The sequence below is a fragment of the Lagopus leucura genome, unplaced genomic scaffold (genome assembly GCF_019238085.1).
Source record: "Lagopus leucura isolate 7727_CA_CO unplaced genomic scaffold, USGS_WTPT01 Super-Scaffold_100002, whole genome shotgun sequence".
Taxonomy (NCBI): Eukaryota; Metazoa; Chordata; class Aves; order Galliformes; family Phasianidae; genus Lagopus; species Lagopus leucura.
Window position 1 is genome coordinate 65,542,626 of NW_024962263.1, and position 22,722 is coordinate 65,565,347.

General features: G+C 37.3%; 1 protein-coding gene across 1 annotated transcript in view; it reads right to left on the reverse strand.

Moving 5' to 3' along the window:
• Positions 1-2,562: 2,562 nt before the first annotated feature.
• CNGB3 (cyclic nucleotide gated channel subunit beta 3) overlaps positions 2,563-22,722 on the reverse strand; it is a 64,390-nt gene continuing 44,230 nt past the window's right edge. Inside the window, exons 11-18 of the mRNA XM_042869492.1 lie at positions 16,365-16,506; positions 14,513-14,672; positions 13,988-14,085; positions 12,834-12,917; positions 11,247-11,365; positions 6,092-6,238; positions 3,972-4,152; positions 2,563-2,802 (exon numbers count right to left, since the gene is read on the reverse strand). Of these exons, the coding sequence (XP_042725426.1) occupies positions 2,563-2,802; positions 3,972-4,152; positions 6,092-6,238; positions 11,247-11,365; positions 12,834-12,917; positions 13,988-14,085; positions 14,513-14,672; positions 16,365-16,506 (1,171 nt within the window). The remainder of the gene's footprint in view (positions 2,803-3,971; positions 4,153-6,091; positions 6,239-11,246; positions 11,366-12,833; positions 12,918-13,987; positions 14,086-14,512; positions 14,673-16,364; positions 16,507-22,722) is intronic.

Consider the following 22,722-nt stretch of genomic DNA (forward strand, 5'->3'; position numbering starts at 1 on the left):
GGTTTAATGCACACAAGAACATATCTTGAGGTGTCTTGTGCTGCATGGTGTTCTTTCTGTGAAAATCCAACAAATAGCTGAATTTTGAACTCCTGTATCCTTCCTGCCCGTCCCCACTCAGAAATATAGATGGATTCTAGGAAATAACTCAACAGCAGATAAGTCAGAAGTCAGAAAAACAAATGGGTGTGACTTCATGTAACCCTGAGCTTAAGCACTGACACTTTCATTTTGGATCTAAGGAACAAGAGAGCTTTGCATAGCTAGATAGTTTTGAAAACAGAACTGGCAAGCTCCCCTTGCAAACCCCAGTTGCTGAGAGCTGTTGTGAAGCAGCAGCTCTGTTGCTCCAGTGCGACATCGACTGCTGCCATTTCAGACCTTAATATTGGAAAATACGTGGTTCAATTTCAATATTACCAACCATGGAAGTGTTTGTTTTGAAGACCTGACAGAATTTGTATTGGTGGAAGGGGACTGTATTTTTTGCTTCACTCATCAATATCAAAATGTAAACATATGGGGGTTTATGTGCTTTTCCCACTTAATGTTTTGAAAACTGTCCCTCACAAAGTCGTTTAAGAGCTGTGTATTGAAATGAATTCATAGATCTTTAATATTCACAGTAGGCCTCGCATTTTAAAGCAGTCTTGTAGTACTTCTCATTTTGATCCTGTATTGAGATGTCCCAGATGGACACAAAGAACTACTCATTTATTGGTGTGTGATACCATTTTGTACCACTATTATGTGGCATCCTTTCTTTTCTTACATATCAAATAGCATATGACAGACCAATAAAGATGGTTCTTCCCATGTTAAACTTTGACCTCACTATTAATACGACAGAATTTTCTTTTTGAGAGAGATTTGTTTTTCAGCCACGTCGTAGGTTGTTTAGAATATACAGAATTCAATCATCTAGTTTTTCCTCAGCCAAGATGCCCACAGATTCTGCAGCTATGCCTATGATTGTATTCAAAGGCATTATAGGATAGACTTGCACAATTTGTAGCCCACGTGAGCATAAATAGCCTGTGAAGGTATTTTTTTTCCACTATGGCATGGTGTTTTCCTTGTATCGTGGTTGTCTGTTCAGCTGAGGAACTGTAAAATCTGCCCTTATGATTTGTTTGCAGGCGTCTGGATAATGATTGTAGTTCCCAGTACTACACTTGCACTGGGGACTGAAAGTAGACTGGGAGAGGAGACAAACTCATAGAAGAATTTAGAGGGTTACTGGGGAGGGTTTTCTTGTGTTTTTTTTGTTTTTTTTGCTTTTTTTTTTGTTTGTTTGTTTGTTTGTTTTTTTGTTTTTTCTTTTTTTTAGATATTTGTAACATGTTAAGTGTAAAATGGAAGCAGTTGAGAATTAGGCTTAAAACACTGCTTCATCTTTTTGTTTAATTTATATCCCTTTTTGCTTTGAGTCTGTGCAGAAGGTTGACTTTGGTAGCTTCTTGTCAGTGACACAGCTGAGAGAGCTTTCTAGGCAAACGATTTGCTTTAGTTCATAGGTATGATGTAGCCCACCCTGTAAGGTGTGTGGCTCATTTGTTGCTATCAGGTGAGATCTGTGGTGGAAGTGAACAACGGGAGCATTCAGCCTCTTGGAATTGTGTAGCACATGGCCAAAAAGTGTAAATCTTGCTTATTATAAAACTGCTCTTATTTCTAAATTGGCCACTCTAGATAAGAGGTTCTTCAAAAAAATTAGCCAGAATCAAATGGTTGCTCTTCAGAGAGCAGTATTAATATCCAACCCCTTGAGAAGGTGAAGTGTGTAAATCAACAACCAAAAGTTAAAGGTTGCTCCCCAAGGGCATGTGGGAAGTATCTTAATTCTGCTGATCTAACTCACCAGAGTCAATACAGACACCTGGAATGATGCTTTTGCTTTCAGGAAGCTAGCAGTAATTACACAGCCTGATTCCCCATATTGTATGTTGTGATTTTTGTATTTATTTATTTATATGGTTTTATTTTGTAACTGTCTGTCCTGAGCTAAGACATCCTAATGCTGAGCATCAGAGCCTTCTGTGCTGACCAATGCTGTCACAAAAGCGTGTCGCTGATTAGAAGTATAAGGGGAGGGGAGAGAAGGATTGACAGAAACATGAGTAACCTCAGCAATAGTAGTGAAGTAACAAGGAACAGGACAGCTATAGGAAACCAGAAAAGAAAGTAGAGCAGAACAGACATGAAAATTACAAGCAAACTAACAAAGAGGAAAAATAATAAGGAAGAGAGAATAAACAGGAGAGGGAAAAGGAGAAGCAGGAACAAGGCAGAGTAAGAGATAATGGAGAGCATAGATCAACCAAGAAGCAAGCTGTTCTGAAATGCAATCAGATATCTAATTCCTATTACACAAGCAGTTCTCTCTTCAGACTCAAGATTAAGATGTAAGCGTACAATTTGTCCCGTTGCCTCAGGAGAGGAGGGAAGAAAAATAGCTGGGGTAGATTCTCTCTTGAGTAGCCTCTATTTCTATCTTCTGTACCCAAAGGCAAAGTCACACTGAGCCCTTCGAGTTCAACAAAACGCGGCCCAAAGTACCATCTATTTGTTTTTCTTCTCTTTAGCTTCAACTTTAAGGATCTCTCCTTCTCCTGCTCTAGGGGAAGGAGACATAGTGATGATCAGAGACTCATTAGTGGTTCCTCTGTGCATAACTGCATGTGGTTTAGGCTTAGTGTCTGCTTCTGGCTCTTCCTTTTTCGGAGGGGGTGCAGATGGGGCTGCAGGCTCTGGTGGTTTCTTCTCCTCTTTTTCAGTCTTCTGCGCTTCAGCTTCATGTTCCTATAACCAAAATGTTAAATGTTTTCATGAACATGAATTTGTTGCAAAACAAATTCAGGAAAAAATTCTGCACTGTATATACAGTGGTAAAGCATGGCATGTGATACTAAGATTAATAGGATTCAACTTGTATATAAACTTGTATTCAGCTGCTGAAAATCAGTTTCTATGTGAAAAATACTATTTCAAGATCAGAAAACAATAAAACTAGGAAGAGCTTGTGGGTAGCGATAGTATCTCCTTCTCATTAATACAGCTGGACAAAACAGGCAAGCTTTGGTGAACAAAACCTTTCCTCAGGTCTCACCTTCCTTTATGCACTTATGCAGGAATAGAAAGAAAAAGTGTTTGTGATTCTCAACATACTCTCCAGTGCCTCATTTCCTTGGCCAAGCCTATTTGTGCTGAAGTTTGCAAATATGCGTTAAATTTGGTGAAGTTTCTGCTTCAGTCTTGCTGTTGTAGTCCCTCATTTAAGCAAAGTCCTTTATTTCATTTAAAAGACAGTAAAAACACGGCCCAACAGTAGCTATAAAAGCCAGAAAAGTATTGTGCCTCTTCTGGGCAAATACTTAAAACTGAACAGGTTCTTACTAATATGAATGTTTCTCTAAACAGAATATAAGGTAGGAATTTTTTTTAATCAACTGAAGTAAGCTTTCTCATAAATGCACAGTATCACATATTTAAACAGATCTAGCTGTGTGGTCTCTACTTGAAATGTTGTTTTCAAGATTTCTTATTAGCAAAGGTCTGACTTTGAACTGGAAAGCTCTCTTTATGCTTCAGTCAACTGGATAGGATTACTGCATTTGGACAGTTGTGTTCACTTCTGTATGTATAAAATTAGAAGATCAGATGCTCTTAGTATCTTTTAGTGTCTCTTTTATCCTTTCTTTTCTTGAGAGTTTATGTTTGCTTATGTTTTCCTTGCTCTTGTTTTTCTCTGTTTTTCCTAGGGTTCAGACCAAGAAAGATTTGAGCCAAATTCTACAGTCCAAATTTACAGAGATTAATTACCATGACTGTATCTCAGCTACTTGGAGTTTTTGCTACTCGTTGCTCTAAAGCTGTGTTTCCATCTGTTCCATTTGCCCAAGCCTCCCAGTATATTTCCTACTTCTCTATCCAGCACTTGACAGAATCTGTTCTGTTATCTGTGACATTACCTGAATGTCTTGTTCTCTCTTCAGCTGCAGCAGCTTAGCAAGGCCTCCTTTTCCTTTAGCTCCAAACATCGCTTTAAACAGTTTTGGAGTTTCCTGTTTTTGCCCAAACAGACTGGCCAAGCCCCGGGGCTGCTGCACTGGTGGTCCAGGAGCAGGTTTCCCCTTCTCTTTCAGCAACACCCTGGAGGCAGGAAGGAATGGGGACACACAGCAGTGCAGTGAAATCTGGAAAAGTTCTGGCAAAACTAAAATGTCATGTGTGGATGAACAGCTGACAACTTCTCTAGAAATTTTTTTTAATCCTAGATTCAGTGGCAGGAGGAAAGCAGGTAAGGGTGAGGGCTTTATTGGCTTTGGTAGTATCTAGTAAATTGAAGGATACTGTTTTAATTTGGAGTTGCTTTCTCATTTCTTACAGCTTAAACTGGTGTAGGCTCGAATTAAAGTATTACAAAGCAGATATGTTTTATAAGGTGAGAAATAGTTGCAGGGGAAGGATGCCTTGTACAAGAGGCAGAAAGTCTCTCTGCTGAATGTCTGGATACAAATTCAGAGAGCATTTATTACTCTGGAGTTTAACTGATTCTCGAGGAAGTAACTGTTAACCAAACTTTTAGCCTAAGTCGTATCAGGTGGTGGTACATATTTTGGTCTTCTTCAGTAAATTACCCCGAGTATATGAAAATTACTAGATTTTCACATCTTTCAGTAGCTGTGCTGGTTGGCAACCATAATTGGAGGAAGTGAGAATGAATGATGATGGTAGAAATTCATACTTTGTAACTTTGGGAACACTGATAGTTTGATTCCAAATTTGAACTGCAAATCTCTGTCAAAATAACACAAGCCTTCTGTTGGTGCCTAGTTTTTCTGGAGACATGGCTGATGATGCACAGAGCATACACAGACTTAGTAAATACTCAGACAGGTGAGCAGAATGCATGGCCTCCAGTACAAGAAAGGCACTACATAATTTTTTAATTGCACAGGTTTTTAAATTGCGCATTTTTTAAATTACAAAACCTTCTTAAGATTGATATCTAGAGAGGACTTTGGGCCCACATGGGGATGTAGATATGAAGGATGGGTAATTATTAAACTCCTACCATTGAGAGAAGTTGCACGGAGAAAGCAGAGTGCAGTGATTTAGCAGGATATGATTACAGTGGGCAAGGAAGCAGGAGAAGATAGTGCAGGGCATAGAAACAGAAATAAGAAGTAATGATGATTGTACCACTGTTTAGAAACAAGCTGGAAGTCAGGAAGGATAATTGTGGGGGATGATCAGTCAGTGAGCTTGTTCTGTCTTTCTACCTGTTTGTATTGAAGTCTAATCTCTGAAGACCGCAGATGTGAAAACACTTAGCAGATGGGCAAGATCTGTGCACCTACCTTTACCTTGCTTGATGCCATGGGCATCGCATCAGCCTGTTTAGGGGTCCCTCACTGAGTCTGAAAGCCAAAAGTGTGTGCTATTGGTCTTATTCATGCATTTCAATTTTTTACAAGGTAGTAAGGCAATCATGTTCATAATCTTACGGCAAAATATGACAGCATTTTGCCCTGTCAAAGCCAGGTTAAACTGCGTTCCAGCGAAAGGAGGACAAGAAGCAGTTCTGATTTGAAATCCTGTTTCAGAATCTCTTTGCACAGAATGGACACCTTTCAGATCTGTGTGCTTATCTTTCATCTTACCAGGTGTTACTTTAGATCAGCTTCAGTGCAAGCCAGTGGGTGCATCGAAGCATATCTCTATAGAACTAATTGCAGGTGTTTGGTTGCATCTTTGAAAACCTGCAGCTTAACTCACATCTGTCTTGCATTTTCTGACTTCTTGTCTACGTAAGGAGTTTTGTCCTGATACACATCTGTGCCTCTTGTTTTGTTACCTGAAGTGCAGCTGCACTCAGGACTTTCTTCTATTTACCACGTTCTCACAACTATTGGAATTCCTGACATGAAAGCATGGCTTCCCATATGTACTAGCAGACAAATCTGACCTCTAAATACAAATGTGTTTACATTATTCTCCAGAGAAATGAATGGGAATATGTCTAGGAGCCACAACTATCCATTAAAAAGCTAAACACAGTGATTTAAAAAAATTTTTTAGGACATACTTTGCTTTCTTCATCAGAAGTTTTTCTGAGTCAGGGTAATGCACCAAGATTTCATTGAGTGTTTTCTTGTCTAGAATGAAAAGGTTGGCAAAACCATGAGCCACCACGTTGGCAGTCCTTCGATTTCCTCCACCTGCGGCTAATAGGCTGCAATGAAAATAAACATTGTTATTCACCTCACTACTTGACTTAGTGAGGAACCTCTGAAGTTGGTTTTCCACTGAAAACGTAACAAAGCAGGTCACTAATGTACCCAAGTGTTCTATCTGATTTCTATGAAGTCCCTTTGCAGTTGTGATTGGAAATATCTTCTTATATGAAGAAGACATATTGTCACTTCAGGTCAGGATTGTTGGTCCTGGACTGTGGAAAGTCTTGCTGAGAAGACACGTGTCGCAGAATCATTGAGGTTGGATTAGACCACTAAGATCATATAGTCCAACTATCAACCCATCACCACCATGCCCACTAATCACATCTCTCAGTGCCACACCACACTTCTTGAACACTTCCAGGGATAGTGACTCTACCACCTCCCTGAGCAGCCTCTGCTAGTGCATTACTACTTTTTTGGAGAATAAGTATTTCCTAATATTCAAGGAGAACTTCCCTTGGTGCAATTTGAAGCCATTCCCTCTCATCCTGTCGCTGTTAACTGGGACAAAAGGCCAACTTTCCCCCTTACCCACAACCTCCTTTCAGGCAGTTGTAGAAGGTGATAAGGTCTCCCCTGAGCCTCCACTTCTCCAGACTGAACAATCCCTCAGCCACTCCTGTGGGACTTGTGCTCTAGACTCTTCACAGCTTTGTTGTCCTTCTCTGGACACGTTTCTCCCAAGAGACTCCACAGCAAGGACTGCATCTGTTTTAGTCCTTGTGTGAACTTGGCATTTCCTCATTTTTATTGTTGAAAATGATTTAATACAATAGGGAGAGCAGCATGAGAACATTATAATTGAAGGCATATTTACAATGGATAAATGACTCCAAGAATTGTAGTTTTCCTGAGTGAATAACTTGAGTAGGGTTTTGGTTTTCTCATGTCTCACATTTGGATGTTGGCAAGTTTAAGAATATGGATTTGGAAGACCTTTCAAGCTGACAGTTACAAATGTGTCTGTCAGAGACTGAAGGCTATTTTGTTTAGAAAGTAAAGTGTAAGACCAGCTTATTTAGCAGGGGTTAGACATAGGAAGGATATCTACATAAAAATTAAATTGTCCATTTTGAATGAAGAAAATGAAATGAAAAGAGTTAATTCACAGCATTGAACATACTACAAATCTAGCTGTGGAGTCCCTCTTCAGTGCAGGGGGGTTGAACTAGATGGCCTTCAGAAGTCCCTTCCAACTCTAAGGATTCTATGATTAATGTTTGATGTTAAGCAATAGAAGCTGCATTTTACTCTTAGTAGTAAAATTGCTTTATCACTATTTGAGGAGATTCATCGTAGAGATTTTTCCCTAAAATGTTTCACAGTGTGTTACTGCATAAAAGAATATTTTATAATACCTAAATTTAAAAGTTATTGATAAAGGATAGTCTTGACCCTATCAGAAATGAGTTTGTACTTATCATCAATACTGATCAGGATATACCCATGCTACTTTTTAGTATTAAGGATATACATATAGTATTTATAAGCATTAGATTCTACTGATAATATTATTGATTTATAAAGGATCACAAGACCTCTGAATTCTGTGTATGAGGCTATTTTTACACAGACATAAAGTTTTGCTGCTATTCAAGATAAGAATCAACCTATGAAGTCAAGTATAAAATGCAGCATATTATTCTTTTACAATCCTGTACAGTTTCCAGGCAGAAAAGTATTTGCAAAATAAGAAAAGCAGTTGAAGAAAATTGCAAACAGTTTTTGACTTCTGATAAATCACTTCTCAACAAGTAATTGTACAATCATTTTCAGGCTTTCCTAATAACAAGCTCATTTTGTTGAGGCAGATAGGACTAAAGAGAACAGCTCTTTTCTTACGGTGATGACGTGAGGGGAATTTTATGAGGGAGGCAGTCATTGCTCAAACAGAATCCTCTTTGACTAAAACAGCATTATGGACTCTGTTTTGGCCATTCTGCTAAAAGTTGTGTGGTAGACTAAATATTTACAAATAATTGGCATTGTCCCTACAGTTGTTCTTGACGCTATAACATCTACAGTAATAAGGAAAATTGCCTTTTTACCTTATGGTTTTTACTGCAGTTAGCCTGAAATGATTTTATACTTATATGAGATGATAACTTCTGAATTCTTATGATAGCAATTTAAATCTGGAGGTATGAAGTTGTCAAAGCAATGACTTAGCATATCTATTTCTTTTTTATAGCTGAGCACAGTAGGAAGCAGCCGTTCATTGAAATTAGCAAACTGATCCAGGGAATGATGTGCATATCAACTGAATGTGCAGTGTGGTAGCTCTTCAGCTGGGCATATCTGTACATCTGGAAAGAGCTGCTAAATCAGGAAGGAGTCTGGATCTCGTGTCTGAGCCGAATGTCAGACCTGAAATGTCAGAGTTCACTGAAAAGCAGCAGCTACTGCTGCTGGGCCAAAGTAGAAACTCAGTCTTTCACAAATATTCCCTTTAGTTTTTGAGTTTTTAAAGGGAAGTTAAAGTTAGAACATCACTGAAAGGCTAAAAACAAAGCCAAACACTTAGAAATCTTCCTGCCAAAAATGCTGCTATTTTTCCAGAATTTCCATTTTCTGATGGGAAATTGTTCCAGTGAGGTAATAATAAGTGGATGATTTAGGACAGCTAGCTTGATGTGTACAGTTCTCTGGGTTAATGAAGTGTTGTGTTGTAGTTTCCCCCTCTTGAATTTCTTCCTTTCTCAGTTGTCTGTGCAGACAGGCTTTCATTATGGCAGCTTTTTTTTTGCCCCTATTTCTGAGATTATTTTTCTTTCCTAAGATGACATTATCAGTACAGGAAAGTAGTAATGAGGGTAAGATGTTCATTGGAAGGCAGCTCCTATTGCTTAATCTATATCTGCAATAATTTTTAAAACAGGATTGGCAAAGGACTGGGTTGAACATCAGTCTTGCATTGGCCTTCTATTATAATTCAGGAAATATTTTTGAAATGAATGAACATTCTTTGTTGTCTTCAACTCCTTTGCCCATAGAGACTTTAAAAGCATGATTTATAAGCATTTCGAACCGTGAGATTAAATAGCTAGTATCTTATAATTCATATGATTAAACCACTCAGAATGAAGCTGACACGATTCTCTACACAAATCTTGATTCAAAAAATCAGGTGGAAATTATGACAGTTCAATACCAGGTGCTTACTACAATATGAATGCTCAGGAGAAAACTTGGATGTGCTAAATAAAGCAATATTTCATTCATTAAAGGCCTTTTCTTTTTCATTTTCCTGTGCTGTACAGTACTCAGAAGACCTTGACAGAGCTTGTACAGAAGGGCACTGTATAAACTCATTATTTTCTAACATACTGCCACAAGGAAAAGGATAAATTTCTGCTGGTATACTTAGTGCTTCATGTCTTTGCTTTTCAATTTCAGAGATTTCTGCCAGTTGCTATGTGTTTTCCCCTTAGGTTTATCCATTGCCTGTCATTTATATGCAAAGTAACAGGGTCTGTAGCAGTATGCTGTCTCCACCAACACAGTAGGTCAATGATGAATAAAACAAGACGACAAGCATAGGTTTAAAGCATTGCTGAGGGCTTTGCTGGCCATCCTGGCAACTGTGTGAAGAGTAAAACATACTGGGAAATGAATCTTTAAAGGCAGCTGTGTGGATCTCATCTGGAAATAAGTCCCCACTTTTGTTAGATCAAAACATTGAAAATCCTTTCCTTGTTTTCAAATCAGTCATGAACATTCCTCAGTTTGAAAACAAATGTCCTTGCTCCAAGTGCAGAACTAATAAATAATTGAAAACTGTGTATGTATTATATCTCTGGGATGCTGAAGCTTTTCTTTTGCCTTTTCAGTACCTGTTCCTACCTGAAAATCACTGTGTTCTGAGACTTTCTGCATAGCACACAACACGCCATTTTATTTTGAAGCTTTGCTCTTGTATTGTATTGTCACACAGAGAAACACTTTTAAAATAACCTTCTTGCCCTTATCTGATATAGCCTCACTTTCCAACTCAACGAGGAAGGTCTGTATTTATGGGGTATATCAAGTGTTCTCCACGCGCAGCTCTGAGAAGGCTGGGAAAGTTTCCACTACCACAACAGGAGATGCAGCAGAAGATAAATATAAACCTAACACAGAGCTGATTACCACTTTTGAAAAGATGGATTAAGGCTACCTTTAAGAGGATTAACAGTAACAAGAGTGCAGCTGGAAGAAATCAAGAATCCAGTTTATCACATGCAGCAGCACATGTATTTTGTTTCTTTCCCTCAGTCTGACCTCAGTAGGGAATGCGGTACCTAAAATCTAGCTCTTACTTGTCTAACTGGTGAACAAGGCAAGAAGAGCTAATGGATTTTGCAAAGCAGCTACATGGAGAATATAAAAAACTTTTGTAACTGCTCAAGGAAAGTTTTCTCCTCCAGAGAAACTTAGACCCAAAAGCCTGGTCTGTCAGCCCTTTTCTTTTTTGTATTCTCTTAAACAAATACATATGAAAATGAAAATGTAGATGCTGATTTTCAGCAACTTAATCTCTACTTCAGCTCATAAATGAATCAATCTGTATTGCTATTTTACATTTGTTACCTCCTTTGTTGGAAATTAACATTTTTACTCTGTAGTGTGTAAGGGCAGCTAGTCTATCTATACAGGCAATAAAATACATTCGGTTCCGCCTTTGTGCAGACTTTGGAATAGGAAGATATGCTCAACCTTTTAAATCTTGAAGGAGAAATCCATCCATGTATCCTTGTGTACCTTGTTCTGAATACTGATTATACATTATTTGTTGTTTACAAGTCTGAGGTCTTGGCAGATTAGTCTCTGATGTTTCACTTACATGGACTTTCCCTCACTTATCTGTACATCTCTGCTCAGCATTCTCTTGGTTGATCTCACCCAGCTTTCTAACTTTTCCGTGCAATCTCTCATGCTTACCAGAAAGAAACTAAACATTTATTTAATCATTCATTATTTAACCACTTCTGAGGAAAGTGTTATTAACACTGGTGGACCAACCTGATCTCCCCAAATACAGCTCCTGCTCGTAGTGTAACCAGGACTTTTGTGCCATCAGGGCCTCCAAGGACTTGAACTTCACCTTGTTTGATGATATACATCTCTCTGCCAATTTCTCCCTAGACATAGAAATGCATACATAATGATCACTGTTTATTGTTTTTCTTTTTAAAGTACAATCATCTGACAAACATCTGTGTAAATGTCTCTCCCCTTTCTCATGCACAGTTTTACCAGCATTACGGAGAAATAAATGTTTGTGCTACTTTGCCTAGCACTGAGCACAAGTGTGAGGACTGACTTTGTGTATCTAATTGATGTGAGGCAGTGTTTAAGCAGGAGTTAAACCATCCAGGCCAACCTAAAAAATGAAGACTAATAACAACCAGGATTGTATCAGTCATTTTCATCTTCTATTCTAGTGGAAACAAAAGTAATTCAGCAGCATATTTAATGAAGAGAAGTGCAAAAAAGCCTGTGCTTCATAGTTTTCATTCTGTTACTTCCAAGCTTCGCTTAACTAATTTACAAGGAAAATAAGAATAAACAGCCGTTCTAAAATTTGTGAAATTCTGTGTAATGACTGGATGGTTTAAGGGGTTATAGCCTGACTATTATCTTCCACAAGACCTGCTAAGATTCATCAGTATCATCATAAAAAGCAGGCAACCTGGAGTAAACATGATTATAACAGTACTCTTTGTATCTCAGTGACAGGAAAATAATTATTTTTCTGCTTATGTTACTGGAGTAAAGCAGCAATTTCAATTTAAAAGTGAAAATGCAGCAGCAACACCACCAGAATTGAAAACGTATGGCTTATACTTCTATCTCATAATCTGCTTCTGCAAACCTGTCAGAGCCTCCTAGGTGAAGTGTGATGAGGACAATGTGCACCCACATAGGAGGTGCTCCCAGCTCTCAAGTTCCAACAGGATTTTATTCCCTACTACAAGTTACAGTATCAGTAGGATTACCTACTGATTCTATGGTTGTTGGACCAAACAGACTTGGGATCACTTGGTCGGAAGATGAGCCGTCTACCTTTGTTATGTAAGGCCATGTATGATCTAAAATCCTAAGGGACAATGTAACAGCATTCGGCTCACAGTTTGGAGATGGCACGGAGTGAATACAGAGCAATGTCCTGCCGTAGGGAGCAGTATGGGATGCACTGTATTTTCTACATTCTTGGGAATTCAGCTTCAGAGTTTGTAATATGCAAATGAAGCACATGCAAAGCATCACGGACTGAGATCTGTAGGCTAAGTTTGTATATATAACTGTACAAAAATTGAGCTTGCTCCATTTTAAATATCAACTTCATGAAGTGTCACCAGATAAGTCATATTTACAGTAAGTACTTTCCCATGCTACTATAATTTGTTAGATAATAATAAAATCCATATTGTCTTGTTCTAGGTTGAAACTTGAGAGCAAATTTGTTATTATACACAGAATCTTAATTATTTTTATATTATCTACTTCACTCAGAATTAATTTTATTTGAAGGCTACTTTTGACCTTTATCTGAACTCAGTTTTCAAAAATACATATTATTATGCATTACTACACCACAGAGCTCACCTTTTTGCAGACAAAATCACCAGGTAAATACACAATGGATTTCAGCCTTAGCAGCATGTCGTATATCATCTGAGTATCACACCCCTGTCAAAAGAATTATGCTGTATTGATTCAAGAACACAAGTGATTATTAGTGCTTACACTGGATAGCAAAGTAGTGCATGTATGCTCCAGGGTTTTGTAAGAGGCAGGTAAAAGGAAAACATGGCAAGGACCAGCTCATAAAGGAGACAAAAGTACTTTCATTTCAGATGCTAACACAGTTCTCTTTGGGTTGAATATCTCTAATTTTTTATTTTATTTATTTTTTTTAATGCAGTAAGCTTCTGTACATCTAAGTTTGACTGCTGTGGAAACACAGTGTTATTTGCTGTGGGTAGTAGATCTTTTAGGGATATATTTATATATTTTTTTAATTCTGATCCAGAAAAAAAAAGCAGATCATGTAAAATGTTGGTACGAATCTGTGAATGCCATGTCTTTAGAAAATATCGCAGAAACAGTTCTACTATTTAATGTTTAAACAGAGATATCATGATTTCTTGCAATTGCCCTAAAAAAAACAAACCTGTTAAGCTTAATGTATTTCAAGATTACTTCTAAAAATGCAATGTCTTTCCACTTTTTGTATCACAAATCCAATGTTAAGTACTGCTTTAAAGCAGTCTCTCAGGAAACCTATCATGATAACAATGAGGAAGTTCTTTGAACAAAATGTTTCTGAAATACAGCTTTCACTACATTGAAGTTATGTTCTCAGAACAGGTAATATTGGTGACCTCTCAGGCAGGGCTAAGCAGTAGACAGCAAGGTGAACTGTACCAAAAATCATATTCTTCTGTATCTGGCCGTGGTTAGCAATGTTCTGCAATCACTTAGGCTCTGACCGTAACATCAGCTTTAACGGGTCAATATGACAAGACTGTTTCTTAACCTCATTTGCTCTTTTTTATCTCTGATTTGACACACACACACAAAACCAAAGTCATCCCTTGGCTTTTTCCTGTCCTGTCTCCACTGACTTAGGTATATAATAGACTTAGTTTGCCTTGAGTATTAGCAAACATGTTATTTTATGTAGCAAGATACAAAAAAACAAGGTTTCCAGCCTACAAGTACTACACATTACTGCAGTCTTTTGTTAAAGAACTTGCTTTGAATAGGTCAACTTTATTGACAATGGCAAAGTTCACATCAATTGCAATGGCTAATTGCATTTTGGTTGGCATCTGCTCCAGTAATTCTGATTCATCTGAAAAAGAAAACAAAAAACAACAAATCATTGTTAGATGGAAAATATGCAGATATAAAGGAAAGAAAGGATGTCTGTAAAAATGAGCATTGTATAGAAATATAACTTCACAGAAGTCAAGTGGTTTGTGAAGTAATTAGTGCATTCCTGAGTTCAAATGAGGAAGATGGCTAATATGCCTTTACTTTCTTTTGTATTATGTGTGCTGTCCAAAGATATAACTGGAGTATTATGTAAATTAATAAAATTTGTGACGTAGTGTCATATTACTTTGGAGTTTTTTGCTTTTCTGAAGGAAACTGAATATCCTCCTCTCACCCTCTCCCATGAAATTCAGTAAAGAAGAAATGTACATTTCACCTTATAAGCATATCTGCAGAGATCACTCACTTCAAGCTGGAACGTCAATGGAATTGGAAAGCCTTACCCAGCATTCCCTGAGAGTCCCATGTGTATTCATACCAGGTTCGAACACGATTTTGAACTAGTTTTGGAATTGAGTATGTGTTCATATAGGAGACGGTGTTATCCATACAGGAACGGTAGTAGTTCTGTCCTGCTGTAGCTGCTCCAATTACATCTCTCATCTGCAAACATCAGTTATGTTACTGCACATTTCAACAAACAGTCTTCATTTGAGTATCTTGTCAACAACATAAAAAAGGAGTAAAACATTTGTTTACAAAATTCCTGATTAATTATGCATTCAGTTCTATGTTTTATAGAGTTGCTTCATCTGCTTTTTCAAAAACATCAAAGACATAAGCTAATTGTGAAAGAAACAGACTGCATTGTAATTTTTAAATAACTCATTTGTGTTTTTCTGCTTATTCTTCTTTTATTTCTAGAATTGAATGAAAAATACAGATAGTGTTTTCTTAAATACCTGTAATAAGGCTATTCTGCATTTGTTGTGCCACACAAGCCAGAAATGAATGACATTGTACCACAGAGTCATAAAATTAATTTGAAGGAGACCTTAAAGATCAGCAGTTCCAACCCCCTGCCATGGGCAGGGCTGCCACCCAGCAGATCAGGCTGCCCAAGGCCCCATCCAATTTAGCCTTGAGTGCCTCCAGGGATGAGATATCCACAGCTTCTCTGGGCAGCCTGTGCCAGCACTCACCACCCTTTGAGTGAAAAATTTCTTCCTAAAATCTAACATCAAATTTTAAAGCCATTCCCCCCTGTCCTGTCCCTAAAAACTGGGCCAAACTTCTGTAATAACTTTGGCTGGCACCAAGAGAACTAATATCCTGCCAGTTTTAAATTGTTAACTGAATCTCGATCAGTCTTAAAAATCCACTTTGGGCCATAAGTTGATCTTGAACGTTTTTGTGCAGGAACATGATTTGACATTCCAACAAAAATATCATTTATTTTGCAGAATGGCTTAATACTGCAGTGGCCCAGTGTGCTGCTGGGGTAAGTTCTGCTCCTGATTACAGAAATAAAATTCATCACAAAAGAAATAACAGTCTTAAAGAAGTGCATTAAACAGGAATAGTTTAAGATCTTTTTATAAACAGGAATTGCAACGAACTAAAATGAAGCTGTTTTTATAGTAAGTTTTGATTCCGCAGTTAACTACACTGGTTGCCAGAAGCAAATCTACTTTGACAGTTATGTCAAATTAGCAAAATATAGACTTACACCCTTGTAAACTCTGAAATTTAAGCCAATAAATTGTACCAGTTTTCATCTTTATCTTTTCCTCTTAATTCTCCCAATAGTAGACATGTATGAATCACAAGATCTGGAATGATTTGTACAGAAATCCAATATAGTTTGACATAGGAGTCTCACCATTCGTTTTTCTGGAGGCAAGGTATTTTAAAACCTATGGATTTAAAGTTCAATTTTAACAGTTCCATACTGGATATCATTCATGCTGGATTATGCTTGTTTTAAAAGTATAACTAATTTGTTTTGCTATGGGCTTTTTCTTTCCCTCCTGGTAAATGAAAGCCAAAATAAATATTCAGTTTTCTGGTTAACAAATATTTTGTGTCTTCTGGAAGAGAGCACAATTCTAGTCTGACAGAAATTCTGACATTTCCATTAACAGCTTTAGGTCAGCTTGTGAGCAAAAAGTTACAAAACTGAGAAATCAGTAAACACATGCAGTGATCAGAAGAATTAGTATGGATGATAGTAAAAAGGGGGACATTCATAATGAAGCTGAAGTTTTTCCTGGAAAAAAAATAGAACAAAATTGGATGTATTATCTTTACATTGCAGTACTCTGAACGTATATAGTTATTGGATTTTTGATGTACCTGACCAATTAAGCTGGAGAAAACGAAGACACCCAAGAAAAAATTCAGCAGTTGAAAAACTATCTCAAACAATGTTTGTGGCTCTGGAAGGCCACCGATGGTGATTAAAGTACGAACTGCCCAGTAGTAACACCTCAGGTACCTGTGGATACAGACAGAGATTTTGTTATCCACTGCAGGTTTGCACTGCAGATTGAAGCTAAATATATACATGCCTGGGTTGGCCATTTCAGTGATGCCTTTCAATCCAAAAACCTTCAACATTTTTTATGAACAGTTATAATTTTAGTTGATACAGTTATGTAAATCACACTGAACAGAATATTCTCACTGACAACAAAATGCAATATACAGAGAATGCATCAGTTGTTTCACATTCTCCACCCACTTTGTGGAACAATGCAGAAGACTTCTACAGGTGAAACTACCTGTGTAGAAATAACTGCATTAGAATTTGACCAGTGAAGATGCCAAGGAGTAGGCAGACTTCAAGAAGACTTGGTGTAAAGACTTGACAGATTTTATGAGTAGCAGACTAGATGCATGCACGTCTTGAAAGTGTCTTCTGTGGTTTCATTTGATGATGGCAGTGAGAAGCGTTATGTTGTGTATGACAAATGAAATGCAGTCACCTAATTTTTCTGTCCCCTTATTCACGTTGCTTCTGAGTGGTCTTTTTTTGTCTCTACCTCCAGTGTCATGTCAAATAGAAGCTACACCTTCTCGCAAGCTGCATGTTAGTCCAGCTGCTCCAAACCTCTCTGTAATGCAGCACCAAAAGATTGGCTTCTGCATTAACTTCTCCTAGTGGCTGCCCTCCACTACCCTTTCTACCTCTCCAGCGAACATATTCTTGCCTTCTTTACTACTTTCCCCCATTCTTGGGAAGAGCTATCCATGGCTACCATGTGAACACCCTTCAAGTTTTTCTCAAAAATTCTCTTCATCTGGAAGCCAGATATAGCAGTAAGCAATGGTCACTCATTAAGACTGTATTGTGACTTGTGGGTTATATTGACTTTCACTGTACTCATTTATTTGCTTTATCTCACTTCCTGTACCCTAGAGTGAGTCCTTTGACCAAAGATTTTTGTTCTGTTTTTACAGTTTTCTTTTTGGAGCCCCATGCATACAAGAGTCTATTCCATTCAAGTTTATTAAAAAAAAAAAAAAAAAAGGACCTGTACAGAGTTAATTATTCAGATTTTATGAGAATAGCCATACTAAATCTTTATGTAAATAAACTGGCATCTCTATAACTCTTTTTAAAATTTCATGCTAAAGCATGGTACTATTAGTAGTGTAGCATCCTCCATAGTATGCATCTGGGGATTAATTAGTTTTGATCATTGCCATGAATGTGCTGTTGTTTCCTTTTTTCCTGAGTGAACAAACAACTGTTGTGGGAATGTTTTTCAAAACCTCACACTCGTTCACTCGTTAGAATTTGATTTTATAAATCTCTATACAATTAGATTTCAACTTTTGTAATGATTAAAAGTATGATTTCCTATCATTTCACTGATGACTGTATCTGAAAAATCAAGGTTCTCTCTATTGAGATTTATTGAGTTTGAAATAAAAAAAGCAAACAAAATCAAAACAACACACACAAAACAAAGGATTCCCCCCCACCCCTCTACTCCTCCCCAAAATAAAGAAAGAAGAAATTGTTTATGAGATGAGTGTTTTGAGACTATCATGTATCATGCATCTATCATGCATCTTCTCATGCATGCCTGGATTTTGAGGTCCCCTGATCTGACTGCAGTCTTCAGGTGTACATTTTAATTTGGTGGTTCTTCCTTTAAATCCTTTCTTATTAAAATATGAACTCCCCTACTAAATGATCCATCTAATAATACTATTGGAGGGTCAGTTTTGTGCAATTAGAAGAGAATGAACTCACAATAACAACTAGTTCCAATGAATAATGTTCCATTTTAAATTACTTGAATGTGCTTTCAAGTATTTCACCTAAAACATCAGAATTTACCAAGCAATTTTTTTATTGTTTTCACTGCAATCACATTTTTCTTGCTCTCAGATTTCTGAAATGCGGTAGTGGTGATTACTTCTACTGTAGTTTTTGTGTTTTAGATTTTAACAGACAGAACTGGTAGTTTCCATTCAGAGTCCGTAAGTCAAAAAATTCATTGTGTATGTGTCATTTTTCCTTGTTAGAGATGATGAAAGGAGAACTAAATTACACCAATACAAAATTTTAACTTAGGCTCAAAAAAAGCATCACCTATTCACGCTTCAAGCAAAATATTCGTAATAGGCAGCTTTCTCTCTGAGTTCTGTAGCACAAAGAAAAAGGAAGAGCAAGCCTCAGCTCTGTGTTAGAAGAACTACAGATTTAGGTGTAAAATGATGTCTCTATCTTGTCTGAGGGGATTTGTCATATGGGGCAGATTAATATATTCATTCGTTACAGCCATGAATTTTGTAGCGCTTGAAACAGGTAGAATCTATAAATATAAAAATGGAAGAAATTTGCAGTACTTCTGTGCTAATTATAGAGGAAATGAAGCTAATTAACCAACTCTCTCATTCACAATGACCTTGAATGCCAGGTTTGTTACATCTATCATGTTTGTCCATGATATAATTTCCATTCTGGTCATCTCTATCTGACATGGAAGCAGCTCCTTGGAAGAATTTAGGAGCCCTAGCTATGCTTCTTTGGAGATTCTCAGGATTTTTGCACAGCTGCTCACCTCTTTCTGAGGACATCATTAATGCAGAGCGTTTTTCTGGAATTTTACTTTGAAGGAATTTTTCTACTAGCAAAGTGACATGATATTCACTGTTTCTTAGGCACAGGTTTTTATCTTCTCTATTTATTTTACTGTTTTTTTTTTTTTTTTCATCAGACATAACTGTTGAACAGTTGAAATAGAAGGGAACAAGTTTCCTGAGAAATTAAACTGCAAGATTTGTTTAGGGAATGACAGCAAAAAAAAAGACTACAGCTGCAGTGGTGTCAGCAGTTCTGCTTCCAGTGAGCTAGAGAGTCTGGAAAACATCACTGCTTACCATACGGCTTACTTGACTGCTGTATGATTACTGTTAGAGCAAACAACCTGAGACAAGAAGGGGATTTTCCTTTTGCACAGCACAGCCAGGATGTTTATCCTTCAGGCAATCCAGGTTCTAGATTTTTTTTCCTAGAATAAGTCCTAGGTATGAAAAAGTTTAGAAATACTGCATTTAAGATACCTTGTAATGTTATGCCAGTGAAAATATCTTCCTCATAAAAGTCTATTTTAGAATATGCTGAAATTTTTACATAGTTTTGGTTAATCTGATAGATGTATGAAAATTTAGTTCATACAGCTGTCAGATTTTAAGGTGGTATTCACACAGCTGAGTGAGGAATTATTTCAGGGCTCCTCCCTGATTACAACAAGGACAGATTTGAAGTAGAATAGAGGTTTTATTAGGTGGTGTTCTAATGATGTCCTTCTTGGTACCTATTTTTTCCTGGGTGACCTATTTGTTGAGTAATAGTGGGCATGATGAGCTCAGACAGTGAGGTGTAAACTACAAAGGCTTATAGGAAATATAGCTACAGGCAGCAGGTCTGAAAGCATTAGATCTGACGTCTATAAGGCTTGGGCTGGACTTTCACATTTTTTTCCAGAGGCACAAAATGATCTCTACGGCAAACACTAGGAGTGTGACCCTTCAGAGTTTTTGTAGGTTTATTGCTGATGTGCACATATGCAGCATCTTTTACAATATCTTTTACAGCAGTCTTACTGCATGCTGGGGGAACACTGCAAACCAAAGGAGTTGAATCATTCTAGGCACATACAGTGATCATGTTAGCAGGAAGTTTTTCACACAGAGGGTGGGGAGGCACTGGAACATGTTGCCCAAGGAGGTTGTGGATGCCCCATCCCTGAAGGCATTTAAGGCCAGGCTGGATGTGGCTCTGGGCAGCCTGGTCTGGTGGTTGGCGACACTGCACATAGCAGGGGGTTGAAACTGGATGATCGTTGTGGTCGTCTTCAACCTGGATCATCCTATGATTCTGTATTCTGTGATTTCCAGATACCTGCTAAGTTGCCTCAGAGCTGGAAGGCATCAATCTATAGAGAAACATTATTAATATGCAAATGGATGTTTTGATTAGTGTACATGCTGGGGAATTTTGCATTCCACTCATGGATGACTTGCAAATGGCACAAGAGATATATTATAAGCAAAGTGAAATGATTTATGCCTAATTTTCATGTTGAATAGATGAGGTTGCATGAGAATTTTAGCTCCCTGGGTTTAATTTTCCTTAGAGGCAATGGCAAGGGAGACAGATATGCCTGGGGGTCAATTCAGAACAATGACATTAGGTTCCTGCTTTGACTCACTTGCTAGAGAATTTGTTCATTTTCCCAAGGAATTAAACAAATCTCTTACATAGCTGAACTAGACTGAAAATAAACACATGTGGTTCAAATTGTTCACTTATCTATAATTAAGGGACCTTTTCAATATCCTGTTGCTCTCTTCACATAAACTCTGCATCATGGTGCTGCATCTGTGATGATATTCACTTGCGTTAGGAAGGACTGAAGTCTGTTGCCTAATTACAGGAAGTTCATCAAATGCAGTTTTAATGCAGGGAACATCTTGAGTGTCTGATTTGGGTTTGTTGCAGTGGGAGTAAAGCTTGGGTTTCAACATACTTGGGATTTTATAATACAGCATGAATTAAATTGATGTTAAAGACTAATTGTATACATTCATCACCAGTGAGGATGAGGTAGATTAATGGGTTACTGAAATGTATGGGAATATATACTCCTGTATTTTATTTCATCATCTCAGTTTAAAGACTTAAATTACTAATCTATTATTATTGTAAATATAATACATAAATATAATAAATTCTACCCTAAATCCCATGTGATTTCCATGTAACATCATATGAAAAGTGTTTCTGTCTTCTCATGGAAAACATACCACAAAATGCTAAAACTTGACCATTGCCTCTGTGCACAATTGCTTTGTCTGTGGTCGAGCTAGCAAATAATTTCTACCAATTTTTCACATGAATGTAGAATGTAGAAAGTAGAATATTTTTACTGTGAAAGATAAGAATTTTCTATTTTCTAGGCTGTTGTGAAAAAGCATTAAAAGCTTAAAGACTGAGTAAGCTCTCTACTTTGAGAGCCTTCAGGTTGCTTAGTCGTAGTTATCTTGATTTTTAATTAGGAGGCAAGTATTCCCAAGAATGACATTAACTGAAAAAGCTGTGAAAGAACTTCAATATACATTTTTCTTGTGAGATATCCAGAATACTTGATCACGTGAATAAATACCTGTGTAACTTTACTTACATAAGTTGTTCCCCTGAGCAACCTGCAATGTTCCTGCAACTAGCAATGGTTCTGCTAGCTTTCATCTGGTGACCGTGTTCAAGCTGTGTATTTTAGTTGTATGTGAAAACTTCAGATGTCTTTTTTTTTTTTTTTTTTTTTTTTTTTAAGAGGAAACCCTAATTATAAAAAAATCAATGCTACTTTACACGAAATATGTTTTACTCCAAAGGCTATTTTTCTTACCCTTCAAAACAGTGACTTCACATCACAGTTGAGAAGTATAAAAAAACTTAAAGCAATAAGAGCATGTCTCCAAGCTATTAACGGAGAAGCGTGAAAAGTTGTTTTACGGGTAATTTATGTCATCAACAGTACATTATATGTGGTTTTGCAAATAATGTAATTAATGAACAAATTGAGCCTCAGTGTCTTTAACTATTTTATGGTCTGTGAAAGAAATGTAAATTATTTCATACATAGGAATTTTCTGTATATGATTTTATATAACTATACTCAGAATATGTTAGGAATTTGCTTATTTTAATTTTGCTTCCTTTCCATCATTTTAATGAGTGCCCCTTATCTGGCGTCCAGCCTTGTGCTGTCACAAGGAGTTACTGAAAAATGTGTCAAGTGTCAACACCCACTCCTTCCCACTGGGGACACCCCTTGCCACATGGTTAAGCACGCCCTTCTCCAAAGATTAAAGAAATCCAGTAGAATTTCTTTCAGAACAGTCATGATGGTGTTTAGCAAAAATAAAATGTTGCATTTTAATGACACAATGCTGTGTGGCAGAAAAAAAATCTGTGCCTCCAATTTCCTTGAGGTATTGTTCTGCCATCCTTTTAACAGTTCCCACGGGCGCAGGCAATCAGTAACTTAAATTTATGGTTCTTGTAGCTTTCTAAATGTTTAATTAAGTTAGTGCTTAGTACTGACTCATAAACCTATAAAAGCTGAAAATAGTAAACCAATTATTCATTGCACCTGCCCTCCAAATATGTGTTAGTAGTGAAAGCTGCTCT